Source organism: Oratosquilla oratoria, unplaced genomic scaffold (genome assembly GCF_046742065.1).
Source record: "Oratosquilla oratoria isolate Oo_2021 unplaced genomic scaffold, ASM4674206v1 SCAFFOLD51, whole genome shotgun sequence".
NCBI classification, from domain to species: Eukaryota; Metazoa; Arthropoda; class Malacostraca; order Stomatopoda; family Squillidae; genus Oratosquilla; species Oratosquilla oratoria.
The window spans coordinates 1-13,722 of NW_027467715.1; the positions used below are offsets into that span (position 1 = coordinate 1).

The window sequence follows — 13,722 nt, forward strand, 5'->3', positions numbered from 1 at the left end:
CACTTCTCCAGTCCTCCGGTACTCTACCCTCTCTCCAGCAAACATTAAATAACCTCACCAACCAGTCCACCATCACTGAACCTCCCTTTTTCAGACATTCTGCATGGCATCCATCCAGACCAGGTGCCTTACCTGCTTTCATCATCTTTACAACTGCCTTCACCTCATCCTACCTTATTTCTCCTCCATTCTCCTCACTCATCACTCTCATTTTCTTCGCATTTCCCACTGCAGCTATCTTTCCTTCCCTATCCTCCTTCACATTTAGCAACTCCCTAAAATATTCTGCCCATCTTCCCCTTACTGCCTTCTCTTCCATTATCATCTCTCCATCTGCACCTTTTACCTTTTCTTCTCTACTTGATTCGCCTCCTCTTCCTCTCTTAATTTCTTTCCAAAACATCTTTTTATTACTTTAAAAATTTTCTGTCATACTCTTACCCCATTTCACATCTGCTCTCCTCTTTGCCTCCTTTAACTTTTGCTTTACTTCTCTTTTCTTTTCTTTGTACGTCTCATATGACTCCCCCGTCCTCTTTTGTAACCAATCTGTGAATGCTCGCTTCTTCTCTTCTACAACCTTCTTTGTTTCCTCATCCCACCATTCACTACCCTTTCTTCTATTTCCCCCTGTCCTTGTTCCACACACCATCCTTGCACACTTTAAGACTCCCTCCTTGAACCATCCCCATTCCTCCTCCACACCCATCTCTGCTCCATCCTTTACTCCCTCCCACTCCTCCTTCAGCTTCTTTTCGTACTCCTTCTCCTTTTCCTTTTCATTCAAAGAGTTCACTCTAAGAACCTCCCTACCTTTTGTCCCTTTCCTCTTTCTCCATCTATCCTCCACTCTCAGCTTACCTTCCACCAAAAAATGATCTGATATTCCCCCACCCTCTCCCCTTAGCACATGTACATCCTTAACTCTTCCTATCATAATCCTATTTACCACTACATAATCCATTAGCGCTCTATCTACCACCCTTCCCTCCACCACCCTCTCCCATGTGTATTTATGCTTGACTTTCTTCCAAAACACTGTATTTGCTATCATCAACTCTCTTTCTAGACGCATTCACCAGCAGTGACTTCATGTTTTATGATGCCAGTAGTGTGATGCAACTCTCTTTCTAGACACATTCACCAGCAGTGACTTCATGTTATATGACGCCAGTAGTGTGATGCATCGTGCATTAGGCATCCGATGCTGCACGAGAGAGGATTTGACTCCTATTGAAGAGGTTAGCCATTTCCTTCCTCTGAACCCCCCCCGTATTATGGATCTTCCTTTCTATACATACATACGTACATTACATACATCTACCACACACAGGCCTCACACGGGAGGTAGCCAAAAAAAAAAAAAGGGCATGGAAACCACTCCCACCCATTCCATCCCTGATACACTCCACTCCCCTCCACCCTCTACCCTCTACCCTACCCTCCCTCTTATCTTGGCACCTCCTGGATGACAATGGGTCATCCCTGCATCTCGCCCACTGCCCCCCCGGGTCACAAGTAGTGTCGTAAGGCACAGCACATCCTCAGCAAGGTCGCTTCATTGATTCGGCGACCCCCCCCCTCCTCTGTTCCCCCATGCAGAAAGGGAGAAGATGGGGAGTATTTCCTTTGGGTCTGCATCAAATTTATTTCTCGCGCATACTCCCTCACTCCCCTGATCTTCCTTTCTGCCACATTTAAATACAAAGTCTTGTTGAGCGCAGTGCCCTCGGCAGTCGTCCCCAGATAGGTATTAACCACTTCAGTACAAGTCAAATTCTCGCACGGAGCATTGGCTGTCATATGTACGATGCATCACACTACTCGCATTCTAAAATATAAAGCCACTGCTGCCGTATTACTTGTTCTCTTTTACTCCGAGTAATAATAAACCCAGGAAAGGTGATCAAACCAGTTCACAGAATCTGGGGTTAACTCGTGTACAACTACAAAAAAAAAAATGTATAATCAAGACGCTGATGCCGCCGGCATCCACACATACCCACTCACGCCTCGTGACGTTTACGTAGGAATTGAATCAACATACCAAAATGCTTAAATTCGAAGTTTTCTTGAATGAAGAGCCCTTAGCATTCGTCGCCAGTTACGTATTAATTGTGACAAAGATGATCACTCCGTCCGTTGCCCAGAAAGGGGGCATCAGGGGGGGAGGGGGTGCATCCACAAAAGTGTAACGGACTTTGAAGGTGAACGTGGGCGCGCGCGCGCGACATCGGTGGTCAAGAAATCATCGCGAAGGGCCACGGACGGGGTCACGCTGTTGCCGGCCCCAAGAAGAAGAAGAAGAATGGGGACCTGATGAGCAAGGTATCCTCTCTCTCTCTCCCTACCTCTCTCTTTCCCCTCTCTCCTCTCTCCTCTCTCCTCTCTCCTCTCTCTCCCCCTCTCTCTTCTCTCTCCCCCTCTCTCTTCTCTCTCCCCCTCTCTCCTCTCTCTCCCCCTCTCTCCTCTCTCTCCCCCTCTCTCCTCTCTCCCCCTCTCTCCTCTCTCCCCCCTTTCCTCTCTCCCCCCTTTCCTCTCTCCCCCCTTTCCTCTCTCCCCCCTTTCCTCTCTCCCCCCTTTCCTCTCTCCCCCCCTTTCCTCTCTCCCCTCCTTTCCTCTCTCCCCTCTCCCTCTCTCCTCTCTCCCCCCTCTTCTCTCTCCTATCTCCCCCTCTCTCTTCTCTCTCCCCCTCTCTCTTCTCTCTCCCCCTCTCTCTTCTCTCTCCCCCTCTTCTCTCTCCCCCCTCTTCTCTCTCTCTTCTCTCTCCCCCTCTCTTCTCTCTTCCCCCTCTCTCTTCTCTCTTCCCCCTCTCTCTTCTCTCCTCCCCCCTCCCTCCTCTCTACCCCTCCCTCCTCTCTCTCTCCCCCTCTCTCTTCTCTCTCTCCCCCTCTCTCTTCTCTCTCTCCCCCTCTCTCTTCTCTCTCCCCCTCTCTCTTCTCTCTCCCCTTTCCCCCCTTTCTCCCTCTCTCCTCTCTCTTCTCTCTTCTATCTCCCCCTCTCTCTTCTCTCTCTCTCCCCCTCTCTCTTCTCTCTCCCCCTCTCTCTTCTCTCTCCCCCTCTCTCTTCTCTCTCCCCCTCTCTCTTCTCTCTCCCCCTCTCTCTTCTCTCTCCCCTTTCCCCCCTTTCTCCCTCTCTCCTCTCTCTGCTTTCCCCCCGCTCTCCTCTCTCCGTCTCTCCCGCACTCCCCCCTCTCTCCCCCTTCTCCCCTCTCTCCCCCTTCTCCCCTCTCTCCCCCTTCTCCCCCCACTCGCCCCTCTCTCCCTTCTCTCCTTTCTCCCCTCTCTCCTCTCTCCCCCTCTCCTCTCTCCCCCTCTTTCCTCTCTCCCCCTCTCTCCTCTCCCCTCCCCCTCTCTCCTCTCTCCCCCTCTCTCCCCTCTCCCCCTATCTCCCCTCTCCCCCTCTTTCCTCCCCCTGTCCTCTCCCCCCCTCCCTTATCCCCTTTCTCCCCCCTCGCTCCTCTCTGCTCTCCCCCCTCTCCCCTCTCCCCCTCTCTTTCCTCCCCCTGTCCTCTCCCCCTCTCTCCTTTCCCCTCTCTCCCCTCTCTCCTTTCTCCCCCTCTCTCCTTTCTCCCCCTCTCTCCTCTCCCCCTCCTCTCTCCCCTCTCTCCCCCTCTCTACTCTCTCCCCCTCTCTACTCTCTCCCCCTCTCTACTCTCTCCCCCTCACTCCACTCTCCCCCTCTCTCCTCTCCCCCTCCTCTCTCCCCACTTCGCTCCCCCTCTCCCCTCTCTACTCTCTCCCCACTTCGCTCCCCCTCTCCCCTCTCTACTCTCTCCCCCTCTCCCCTCTCTCCCCCTCTCTACTCTCTCCCCCTCACTCCACTCTCCCCCTCTCCTCTCCCATCTCGCTCCCTCTTCTCTCCCTCTACTCTCCCCTCTCCTCCCCCTCTCTTCTCTCTCCTTTCTCCCCCTCTCTTCTCTCTCCTCTCTCCCCCTCTCTTCTCTCTCCTCTCTCCCCCTCTCTTCTCTCTCCCCCTCTCTCCTTTCTCTTCCCCCATGTCTCTTCTCTCCCCCTCTCCTTTCTCCCCCCTCTCTCCTTTCTCCCCCTCTCTCCTTTCTCCCCCTCTCTCCTTTCTCCCCCTCTCTCCTTTCTCCCCCCTCCCCTTTCTCCCCCCTCCCCTTTCTCCCCCTCCCCTTTCTCCCCCTCCCCTTTCTCCCCCCTCCCCTTTCTCCTCCCTCCCCTTTCTCCTCCCTCCCCTTTCTCCTCCCTCTCCTCTCTCCTCCCTCTCCTCTCTCCTCCCTCTCCTCTCTCCTCCCTCTCCTCTCTCCTCGCTCCCCCTCTCTCTCCTCTCCCCCTCTCCTCTCTCCCCCTCTCTCCTCTCCCCCTTTCCTCTCTCACCCTCTCCCTCTTCTCTCCCCCTCTCCTCTCTCTTCTTCCCCTCTCCTATCTCCCCCCTCTCTCCATTCTCCCCCTTCTCTCCTTTCTCCTCACTATTCTCTCCCCTCCCCCTCCTCTCTCCTCTCTCCCACATCTTTCCCCCCCATCTCTCCCCCACTTTCCTCTCTCCCCATCTCTCTTTCCTCCCCTCCCCCTCTTGTCTCCCCCTCTCCTCTCCCTCCTCTCCTATCTCTCCTCTCTCCCATCTCTACCTTCTACCCCATCTCTACCTTCTACCCCACTCTCCCTTCTCCCCCTCTCTCCATTCTCCCCCTATCTCCTTTCTCCCCCCTCTCTCCATTCTCCCCCTCTCTCCATTCTCCCCCTTCTCTCCTTTTTCCTCACTACTCTCTCCTCTCCCCCTCTCTTCTCTCCCCTCCACTCTCTCCCCCCTCCACTCTCTCCTCCCTCCACTCTCTCCTCTCTCCCCCTCTCTCCCCTCTCCCCATCTCTCTTCTCTCTCCCTCTCCCTTCTCTCCCTCTTCTCTCCCTCTTCTCTCCCCCTCCCCCTCTCCCTCTTCTCTCCCCCACTTCTCTCTCCTCTCCCCCTCTTCTCCTCTCCCCCCTCTTCTCCTCTCCCCCCTCTTCCCTCTCTCTCCCCCCTCTTCCCTCTCTCTCCCCCTCTTCCCTCTCTCTCCCCCCTCTTCTCTCTCCTTTCTCTTCCCCCTTTCTTCTCTCTCCCCCTCTCTCCTCTCCCCCTCACTCCTCTCTCCCCTTCTCTCTCCTCTCTCCCCTTCTCTCTCCTCTCTCCCCTTCTCTCTCCTCTTCCCCTCTCCCCCTCTCCTCTCTCCCCTTCTCTCTCCTCTCTCCCCTTCTCTCTCCTCTCTCCCCTTCTCTCTCCTCTCTCCCCTTCTCTCTCCTCTTCCCCTCTCCCTCTTCTCTCCCCCTCTCCCTCTTCTCTCCCCCTCTCCCTCTTCTCTCCCCCTTTCTCTCCTCTCCTCTCCCTCCTCTCTCCCCCTCTCCCTCCTCTCTCCTTTCTCCCCTCTCTCCTCCCCCCTCTCTCCTTTCTTCCCCCTCTCTCCTTTCTTCCCCCTCTCTCCTTTCTCTCCCCTCTCTCCTTTCTTCCCCCTCTCTCCTTTCTCCCCCCTCTCTCCTTTCTCCCTCTTTCTCCCCCCTCTCTCCTTTCTCCCTCTTCTTTCTCCCTCTCCTTTCTCTTCTCTCCCCCTCTCTCTTCTCTCCCCCTCTCTCTCCTCTCCCCCCTCTCTCTTCTCTCCCCCTCTCTCTTCTCTCCCCCCTCTCCTCTCCCCCTCTCCTCTCCCCCTCACTTTTCTCCCCCTCTCTCCTTTCTACCCCTCTCACCATTCCTCCCCTTCTCTCCTTTCTCCTCACTATTCTCTCCTCTTCCCCTCCTCTTTCCCACCTCTCTTTCCCCCTCACCTCTCCCCCTCTCTCCTCTCTCGCCATCTCTCTTTCCTTCCCTCTCCCTCTTCTCTCCCCTCTCCTCTCCCTCCTCTCCTCTTTCCCCTCTCTCCTTGCTCCCCCTCTCTCCATTCTCTCCCTATCTCCCTTCTCCCCCTCTCTCCTCTCCCCTCTCCCCCTCTCTTTCCTCTCCCCCTCTCCCTCTCCTCTCTCGCCCTCTCTCCTCTTTCCCCCTCCTCTCTCCCCCTCCTCTCTCCCCCTCCTCTTTCCCCTCTCTCCTCTTTCCCCTCTCTCCTCTTTCCCCTCTCTCCTCTTTCCCCCCTCTCTCCTCTCTCCCCCTCTCCTCTCCCTCTTCTCTCTCCTTTCTCTTCTCTCTCCTTTCTCTTCCCCTATGTCTCTTCTCTCCCCCTCTCCTTTCTCCTCCTCTCTCCCCCTCTCTTCTCTCCCCCCTCTTTTCTCCCCCTCTCCTCTCTCCCCCTCTCCTCTCTCCCCCTCTTTTCTCCCCCTCTCCTCCCTCTCCTATCCCTCCTCTCCTCCATTCTCCCCCGCTCTCCTTTCTCCCCCTCTCTCCATTCTCCCCCTTCTCTCCTTTCTCCTCACTACTCTCTCCTCTCCCCCCTTTCTTCTCCTCTCTCCTCTCCCCCCTTTCTTCTCTCTCCTCTCCCCCCTTTCTTCTCTCTCCTCTCCCCCCTTTTCCCCCTCTCCTCTCCCCCCTTTCCCCCCTCATCTCTCCTCTCTCCCCCTCTCTCTTCTCTCCCCCTCTCTCCTCTCTCCCACCTCTCTTTCCCCCCTCATCTCTCCTCTCCCACCTCTTTCCTCCCTCATCTCTCCTCTCTCCCCCTCTCTCCTCTCTCTCCTCTCTCTCCTCTCTCTCCTCTCTCCCCCTCTCCTCTCTCACCCCTCTCCTTTTTTCCCCTCTCTCCTTTCTCCCCCTCTCTCCATTCTCCCCCTTCTCTCCTTTATCCTCACTACTCTCTCCTCTCCCCCTCTCTCCTCTCTCCCCCTCTCTCCTCTCTCCCCCTCTCTCCTCTCTCCCCATCTCTCCTCTCTCCCCCTCTCTCCTCTCCCCCTCTCCCTCTTCTCTCCCCCTCTCCCTCTTCTCTCCCCCTCTTGTCTCTCCTCTCCCCCTCTTGTCTCTCCTCTCCCCCTCTCCCTCTTCTCTCCCCCTCTTGTCTCTCCTCTCTCCCCCCTCTTCTCTCTCCTTGCTCTTCCCCCTCTTCTCTCTCCTTTCTCTTCCCCTATCTCTCTCTTCTCTCACCCTCTCTCCTTTCTCCCCTTCTCCTTTCTCCCCCTCTCTCCATTCTCCCTCTTCTCTCCTTTCTCCTCACTACTCTCTCCTCTCCCCCCTTTCTTCTCTCTCCTCTCCCCCCTTTCTTCTCTCTCCTCTCTCCCACCTCTTTCCCCCCTCATCTCTTCTCTCTCCTCTCTCCCACCTCTTTTTCCCCCCTCATCTCTCCTCTTTCCCCCCTCATTTCTCCTCTCTCCTCTCTCTCCTCATTCCCCCTCTCCTCTCACCCCTCTCCTTTCTCCCCCTCTCTCCTTTCTCCCCCTCTCTCCATTCTCCCCCTATCTCTTTTCTCCTCTCCTTTATCCTCACTACTCTCTCCTCTCTCCCCCCTCTCTCCTCTCTCCTCTCTCTCTCCTCTCTCCTCTCTCCCCCTCTCTCCTCTCTCTCCTCTCCCCCTCTCTCCTCTCTCCCCCTCTCTCCTCTCTCCCCCTCTCTCCTCTCTCCCCCTCTCTCCTCTCTCCCCCTCTCTCCTCTCTCCCCCTCTCTCCTCTCTCCCCCTCTCTCCTCTCTCCCCCTCTCTCCTCTCTCCCCATCTCTCCTCTCCCCCTCTCCCTCTTCTCTCCCCCTCTTGTCTCTCCTCTCCCCCTCTTGTCTCTCCTCTCTCCCCCTCTTCTCTCTCCTTTCTCTCCCCTCTTCTCTCTCCTTTCTCTTCCCCATCTTTCTCTTCTCTCCCCCTCTCCTTTCTCCCCCCTTTCCTTTCTCCCCACTTTCCTTTCTCCTCCCTCTCCTTTCTCCTCTCTCCCCCTTTCCTCTCTCTCCTCTCTCCCCCTTTCCCCCTCCTCTCTCCCCCTTTCCCCCTCCTCTCTCCCCCTTTCCCCCTCCTCTCTCCCCCTTTCCCCCTCCTCTCTCCCCCTTTCCCCCTCCTCTCTCCCCCTCTCCCTCTTCTCTCCCCATCTCCTCTCCCTCCTCTCCTGTCTCTCTCCTCCTCTCGCCCCTCTCTCCTCTCTCCCCCTCTCTCGTCCCCCCTCTTCTCTCTCCCCCTCTCTCGTCCCCCATCTCCTCTCTCCCCCTTTCTCTCCTCTACTCTCTCCCCCTTCTTTCCTCTACTCTCCTCCATCTTCTCTCTCTCCCCCTCTCATCTCTCTCCCCTTTTCTCCCTCTCCTTTCTCCTCCCTCTCTCTCTCCCTTCCTCTCTCTCCCTTCTCCCCCCACTCTCTCTCCCTTCTCCCCCCACTCTCTCTCCCTTCTCCCCCCACTCTCTCCTCTCTCCCTTCTCCCCCCACTCTCTCCTCTCTCCGACCTCTCCCCCTCTCTCCTCTTTCTCCTCTTTCTCCTCTCTCCTACCTCTCTTTCAATCCCCCTCTCCCTATCCTCTCCCCCTCTCTTCTCCCCTTCTCTCCCCTCTCCCCCTCTCCTCCCCCTGTCCTCTACCCCCTCCCCTTTCTCCCCCTCTCTCCTCTCTCCCCATCTCTCTTTCCTCCCCTCTCCCTCCTCTCTCCTCTCTCCATTCTCCCCCTATCTCCTTTCTCCCCCCTCTCTCCATTCTCCTCCTTCTCTCCTTTCTCCTCACTACTGTCTCCTCTCCCCTCCCCTCTCTCCCCCTCTCTCCTTTCCTCCCTCCTCACTCTCCCCGTCTCTCCTCTCCTCTCTCCCCATCTCTCCTCTTTCCCCTCTCCTCATCTCTTTCCTCCCCATCTCTCTCCTCTCCCCCTATCTCTCTCCTCTCCCCCTGTCCCCCTTCTATCCCCTCTCCCCCTCTCCCTCTTCTTCTCTCCCCTCTCCCTCCTCTTCTCCTCCCCCCTCCCTCCTCTTCTCTCCCCCTCTCCCTCCTCTTCTCTCCCCCCCTCCCTCCTCTTCTCTCCCCCCTCCTCTTCTCTCCCCCCCTCCTCTTCTCTCTCCTCTTTCCCTTCTCTCTTCTCTCCTCTCCCCCTCTCTTTCATCCCCCTCTCCCTCTTCTCTCCCCCTCTCCCTCTTCTCTCCCCCTCTCCTCTCCCCCTCACCCTCTCCTCTCCCCCTCACCCTCTCCTCTCCCCCTCACCCTCTCCTCTCCCCCTCACCCTCTCCTCTCCCCCTCACCCTCTCCTCTCCCCCTCTCCCCCCTCTCCTCTGTCTCTCCCCTCTCTCCCCTCTCCTCTGTCTCTCCCCTCTCTCCCCCTGTCTCTCCTCTCTCCCCCGTCTCTCCTCTCTCCTCTCGCCCCCTCTCCTCTCTCTCCTCTCTCCCCCTTTCTCTCCTCTCTCCTCTCTCCCCCTTTCTCTCCTCTCTACTCTCTTCCCCCTTTCTCTCCTCTCTACTCTCTTCCCCCTCTTGTCTCTTCCTCCTCTCTTCTTTCTTCCCCCTCTCTTCTTTCTTCCCCCTCTCTTCTTTCTTCCCCCTCTCTTCTCTCCCCCTCTCTTCTCTCTCCCCTCTCTTCTCTCTCCCCTCTCTTCTCTCTCCCCCTCTTTTCTCTCCCCCTCTTTTCTCTCCCCCTCTTTTCTCCCCCCCTCTTCTCTCCCCCCTCTTCTCTCCCCCCTCTTTTCTCTCCCTCTCTTTTCTCTCCCTCTCTCCCCTGTCTCTCCTCTCCGACCTCTCCCTCTACTCTCCCCTCTCCCCCTACTCTCCTCTCTCCCCCTACTCTCCTCTCTCCCCCTGTCTCCTCTCTCCCCGTCTCTCCATTCTCCCCCTTCTCTCCTCTCACCTCCCACTCTTCCCTCTCTCCCTCCCCCTCTTCCCTCTCTCCTTTTCCCCTCTCTCCCCTCCCCCTCTTTCCCTCCTCTCCCCTCCCCCTCTCCTCTCCCCCTCTCTCCCCTCCCCCTCTCCTCTCTCTCCTCTCCCCCTCTCTCCCTCCTCTCCCCTCCCCCTCTCTCCCTCCTCCCCCTCCCCCCTCTCTCCCTCCTTTCCCCTCCCCCTCTCTCCTCCTCTCCCCTCCCCCTCCACCTCTCTCTCCCCCTCCCCCTCTCCTCTCCCCTCTCCCCTCCCCCTCTCCTCTCCCCTCCCCCTCTCTTCTCTCTCCCCTCTCTTCTCTCTCCCCTCTCTTCTCTCTCCCCCTCTCTCCCTCCCTCCTCTCACCCTCTCCCCCACTCTCCTCTCTCCCCTCCCCCTCTCTCCCCCTGTCTCCTCTCTCCCCGTCTCTCCATTCTCCCCCTTCTCTCCTCTCTCCCCTCCCCCTCTCTCCCTCCTCTCCCCTCCCCCTCTTCCCTCCTCCCCCTCTCCCTCCTCTCCCTCTCTCCCCTCCCCCTCTTTCCCTCCTCTCCCCCTCCCCCTCTCCCCTCTCTCCCTCCCCTCTCCTCTCCCCTCCCCCTCTCCCTCCTCTCCCCTCCCCCTCTCCCCTCTCCTCTCCCCCTCTCTCCTCTCTCCCTTCCTCTTTCTCTCTCCTCCCTCTCTCCTCCCCCTCTCTCCCCTCTCTCTCCCCCTCCCCCTCTCTCCCTCCTCTTCCCCTCCCCTCTCCTCCTCTGTCCTCCTCTCTCCCCCTCCCTCTCTCCTCTCCTCCCCCCTCTCTCCCCTCTCTCCTCTCCCCTCTCTCCCCCTCTCTCTTCTCCTCACCCCCTATCCCCCCTCTCTCTTCTCCTCACCCCCTATCCCCCCTCTCTCTTCTCTTCCCCTTCTCTCTCTCCTTTCTCTCCTGTCTCCCCCTCTCCCTCCTCCCCCTCCCCCTCTCTCCTCTCTCCCCTTCTCTCCTCTCTCCCCCTCTCTCTCCTCTCCTCACCCCCTATCCCCCCTCTCTCTTCTCTTCCCCTTCTCTCTCTTCTCTTCCCCTTCTCTCTCTCCTCTCTCCTTTCTCTCCTGTCTCCCCCTCTCTCTCCTCTCTCCTCTCCTCTCCCCCTCTCTCCCCTCCTCCCCCTCTCTCCCTTCTCTCTCTCCTCTTCCCCTTCTCTCTCTCCTCTCTCCTCTCTCTCCCCCTCTCCTCCTTCCCTCTCTCTCCTCTCTTCTCCCCCTCTCCTCTCTCTTTTTCCCCCCTCTCCCCCTTTCCTCTTTCCCCCATCTCTCTCCTCTCTTTTTCCCCCCTCTCCCCCTTTCCTCTTTCCCCCATCTCTCTCCTCTCTCCCATTATCTCTCCTCTCTCCCTGTCTCTTCTCTCTCCCTTCTCCCTCTTCTTTCCCCCCTTCTCCCTCCTCTCTCCTTCCTTTATCTCTTCTCTCCCCCCTTTATCTCCTCTCTCCCCCCTTTATCTCCTCTCTCCCCCCTTTATCTCCTCTCTCCCCCCTTTATCTCCTCTCTCCCTCCCCCACCCCTCCCCATCCCTCTTCCCCTATTCCCTTCCTCTTCCCGTACCCCCTTCCTCTCCCCGTACCCCCTTCCTCTCCCCCACCCCCTTCCTCTCCCCCTCCCCATCCTCTCCCCCTCCCCATCCTCTCCCCCTCCCCATCCTCTCCCCCTCCCTCCCCTCCTCTCTCCCCCTCCCTCCCCTCCTCTCTCCCCCTCCCTCCCCTCCTCTCCCCCTCCCTCCCCTCCTCTCTCCCCCTCCCTCCCCTCCTCTCCCCCTCCCTCCCCTTCTCTCCCCCTCCCCTCCTCTCCCCCTCCCTCCCTCCTTCCCCCCTTTCACTTCAAAATGTTTCAAAAGAGCTTTCCTGAGCTAAGAAAGGAAAAATGACCTTCTCTTTCTCTCTCTCTCCAGGTATTTATTGACGGCACTTTGGAGGAGCCCTGCACTGCCTATTGTGCAGGCGGAGGTTCCTCCCCATTTCAGGTTGTGTGGGGGTGGGATTGGGGCTGGGGCAGAGACTCCAAGAATGGTTTGGAGTTTGCATGTCCAGGTTCCTTTCCATTTCAGGTTCTGTGGGATGGGGGCTGGGGCAGAGACTCCAAGAACAGTTTGGAGTTTGAATGTACAGGTTCCTCTCCATTTCGGGTTCTGTGGGATTGGGGCTGGGGCGGAGAACTCCAAGAACTGTTTGGAGTCAACAGAATGTGGCAAGTGGCCCTTGGTGGTAAATGGAGACCTTACAGTACACAAGAGATGTGAGGGATGACTCGTCATCCAGGAGGAGCCAAGATAAGAGGGAGGGAGGGAGGGAGGTGGGGTGGATGGGAGTGGAGTATGTGGGGATGGAATAGGCGGGAGTGGTTTCTATCCCTTTGTATTTTGGCTACCTCCCTTGTGAGGGGGAAAAAGCCTTTAGTATATGTTTGAATGTACCTTTTACGTTAACTGTGATAAAAAAAAATCAGCCATCATATTTCCATGAGCAGCATATTAAAGGTCAAAGAGCCACGGTTTGGCCACCCCTGGTATATAGAGACCTAATGGCAATATCTAAAATCTCCCTCAGGTGGACACCTTGACCTTCCAACCTCCATCGGACGACCACGGGGACGGGCAGAGCGGCGGTCCTCCTTCGCCAGAGTCCCTGGTGATGGACTTGTACTCAGGCTGGGAGGAACCTACCCAGTCAGAAGAGGACCTGTTGGAAGGAGAGGAACCGCAACATGAGGAGCCGCCACCTTTGGACACGAATCTCCCGGATCGTAGCGGACAGACGGCTGCAGTAGACGATTGTTCTGTTACAGAGAGTTGTGTGGCATACGAAGAGCCAACTATGAGGGATGGGAGTACTGTTTCTTCTCCGGATATCGTGCTGCTCCAGGAGGAGGAGGAGGAGGAGGATGGAGTACAGCCACAGGCTTCATCCCAGCCCTCCACAGTACACCCTTGTCCCTCTGGGTCCTCTCCACAGCCGTGCATGCCGACACACCAGGGGTATATTACGACAGGTCAGCCTTGCCCCCCTCTACCCAACCCCGTCGGATCACCCTCACACCCGTGCCCCCCGCCACCTCTGCTACACGTCCCTTCGTCCCAAGGGTATGCATCAGCATTCCAAAGTTGTGTGTCGCCCCGATTTCAAGCTCCTCTCTCGTCACCAACCGTACGTGTCCCCACCACTGCCACTTGTTTCACTGCCTCATCCTCACGTGTCACTGACTCAGCAGCTCGCACCGTTGTCTTCATTCCATTCCTGTGAACCTCGGTCCCGACTGTGCTCGTTGCCGTCTCAGCCAAGCGGAGTGTTGGCCCAGCAGTGTGCACAAGAACCATCCCAGGGTGTTGTCGTCCAACCGTTCCATCCACCTGGTGTCTCCCCACCATCGGAGACCTGCTCCTCTCGAGTGCGATCCACATCCCCGTGCCAGAAGGCCTCACCAAAGCCAGGTACAACTTCAAAGGGAAGAAGGGACCAGGCAGACACTTGACTCATCCTCAGAGACCTCAGGGTTTTACCAAGGAACCGCTCGTTGGCTGGCACGGGACACCTGCCGCAACAGTGACCCCAGTCTCAGGAGCCAGCGGTAACAAAAGGCAGTCTTCCGAAGTGTACCGTACCGTACAAGAAACTGGATTGGAGGTCAGGTGAGTCGTACCTTTTTCTACACCACAGGTTCTTCCCTTGAGGTTAGTTACGTTTCATCAGTATACGATTTATATATATATATATATATATATTATGTGTGACATAGCCCAAAAGGATTTCTCTCTGTCATCTCATTTTCTGCACTTGTAGCAGGATCAGAGGAGGGATTGAGGAATTTAGTGACAGAATTTGGGAAGGTGTAGGGTGAGTTGAAGCAAAGGCATGATTCATTAGATTCCACGCTACAAAGTCCACTACAGGGCCCTTCCTAGCCTCCTGATAGGGGGCAAGTTTGTGACGTTAAACCATATCGTCATTGCTGTCTCATAAGCTGGACTGGATTAAACCGCATAAGTTTGCCAATTTGTGGAAGGGATTGAGGGTATTGCAAATCTTCATCATTCTTGTCCTCGAGACTCATTAACCCAC

General features: G+C 56.9%; 1 protein-coding gene across 1 annotated transcript; it reads left to right on the forward strand.

Moving 5' to 3' along the window:
* Window positions 1-2,247: 2,247 nt before the first annotated feature.
* On the forward strand, window positions 2,248-13,033 carry LOC143023563 (uncharacterized). Its single transcript, XM_076182143.1, has 2 exons — window positions 2,248-2,328; window positions 12,214-13,033. Exons 1-2 carry the CDS (start codon window positions 2,320-2,322, stop codon window positions 12,904-12,906), a joined length of 702 nt encoding a protein of 233 aa, XP_076038258.1. The 5' UTR covers window positions 2,248-2,319; the 3' UTR covers window positions 12,907-13,033.
* The last annotated feature ends 689 nt before the right edge of the window (window positions 13,034-13,722 follow it).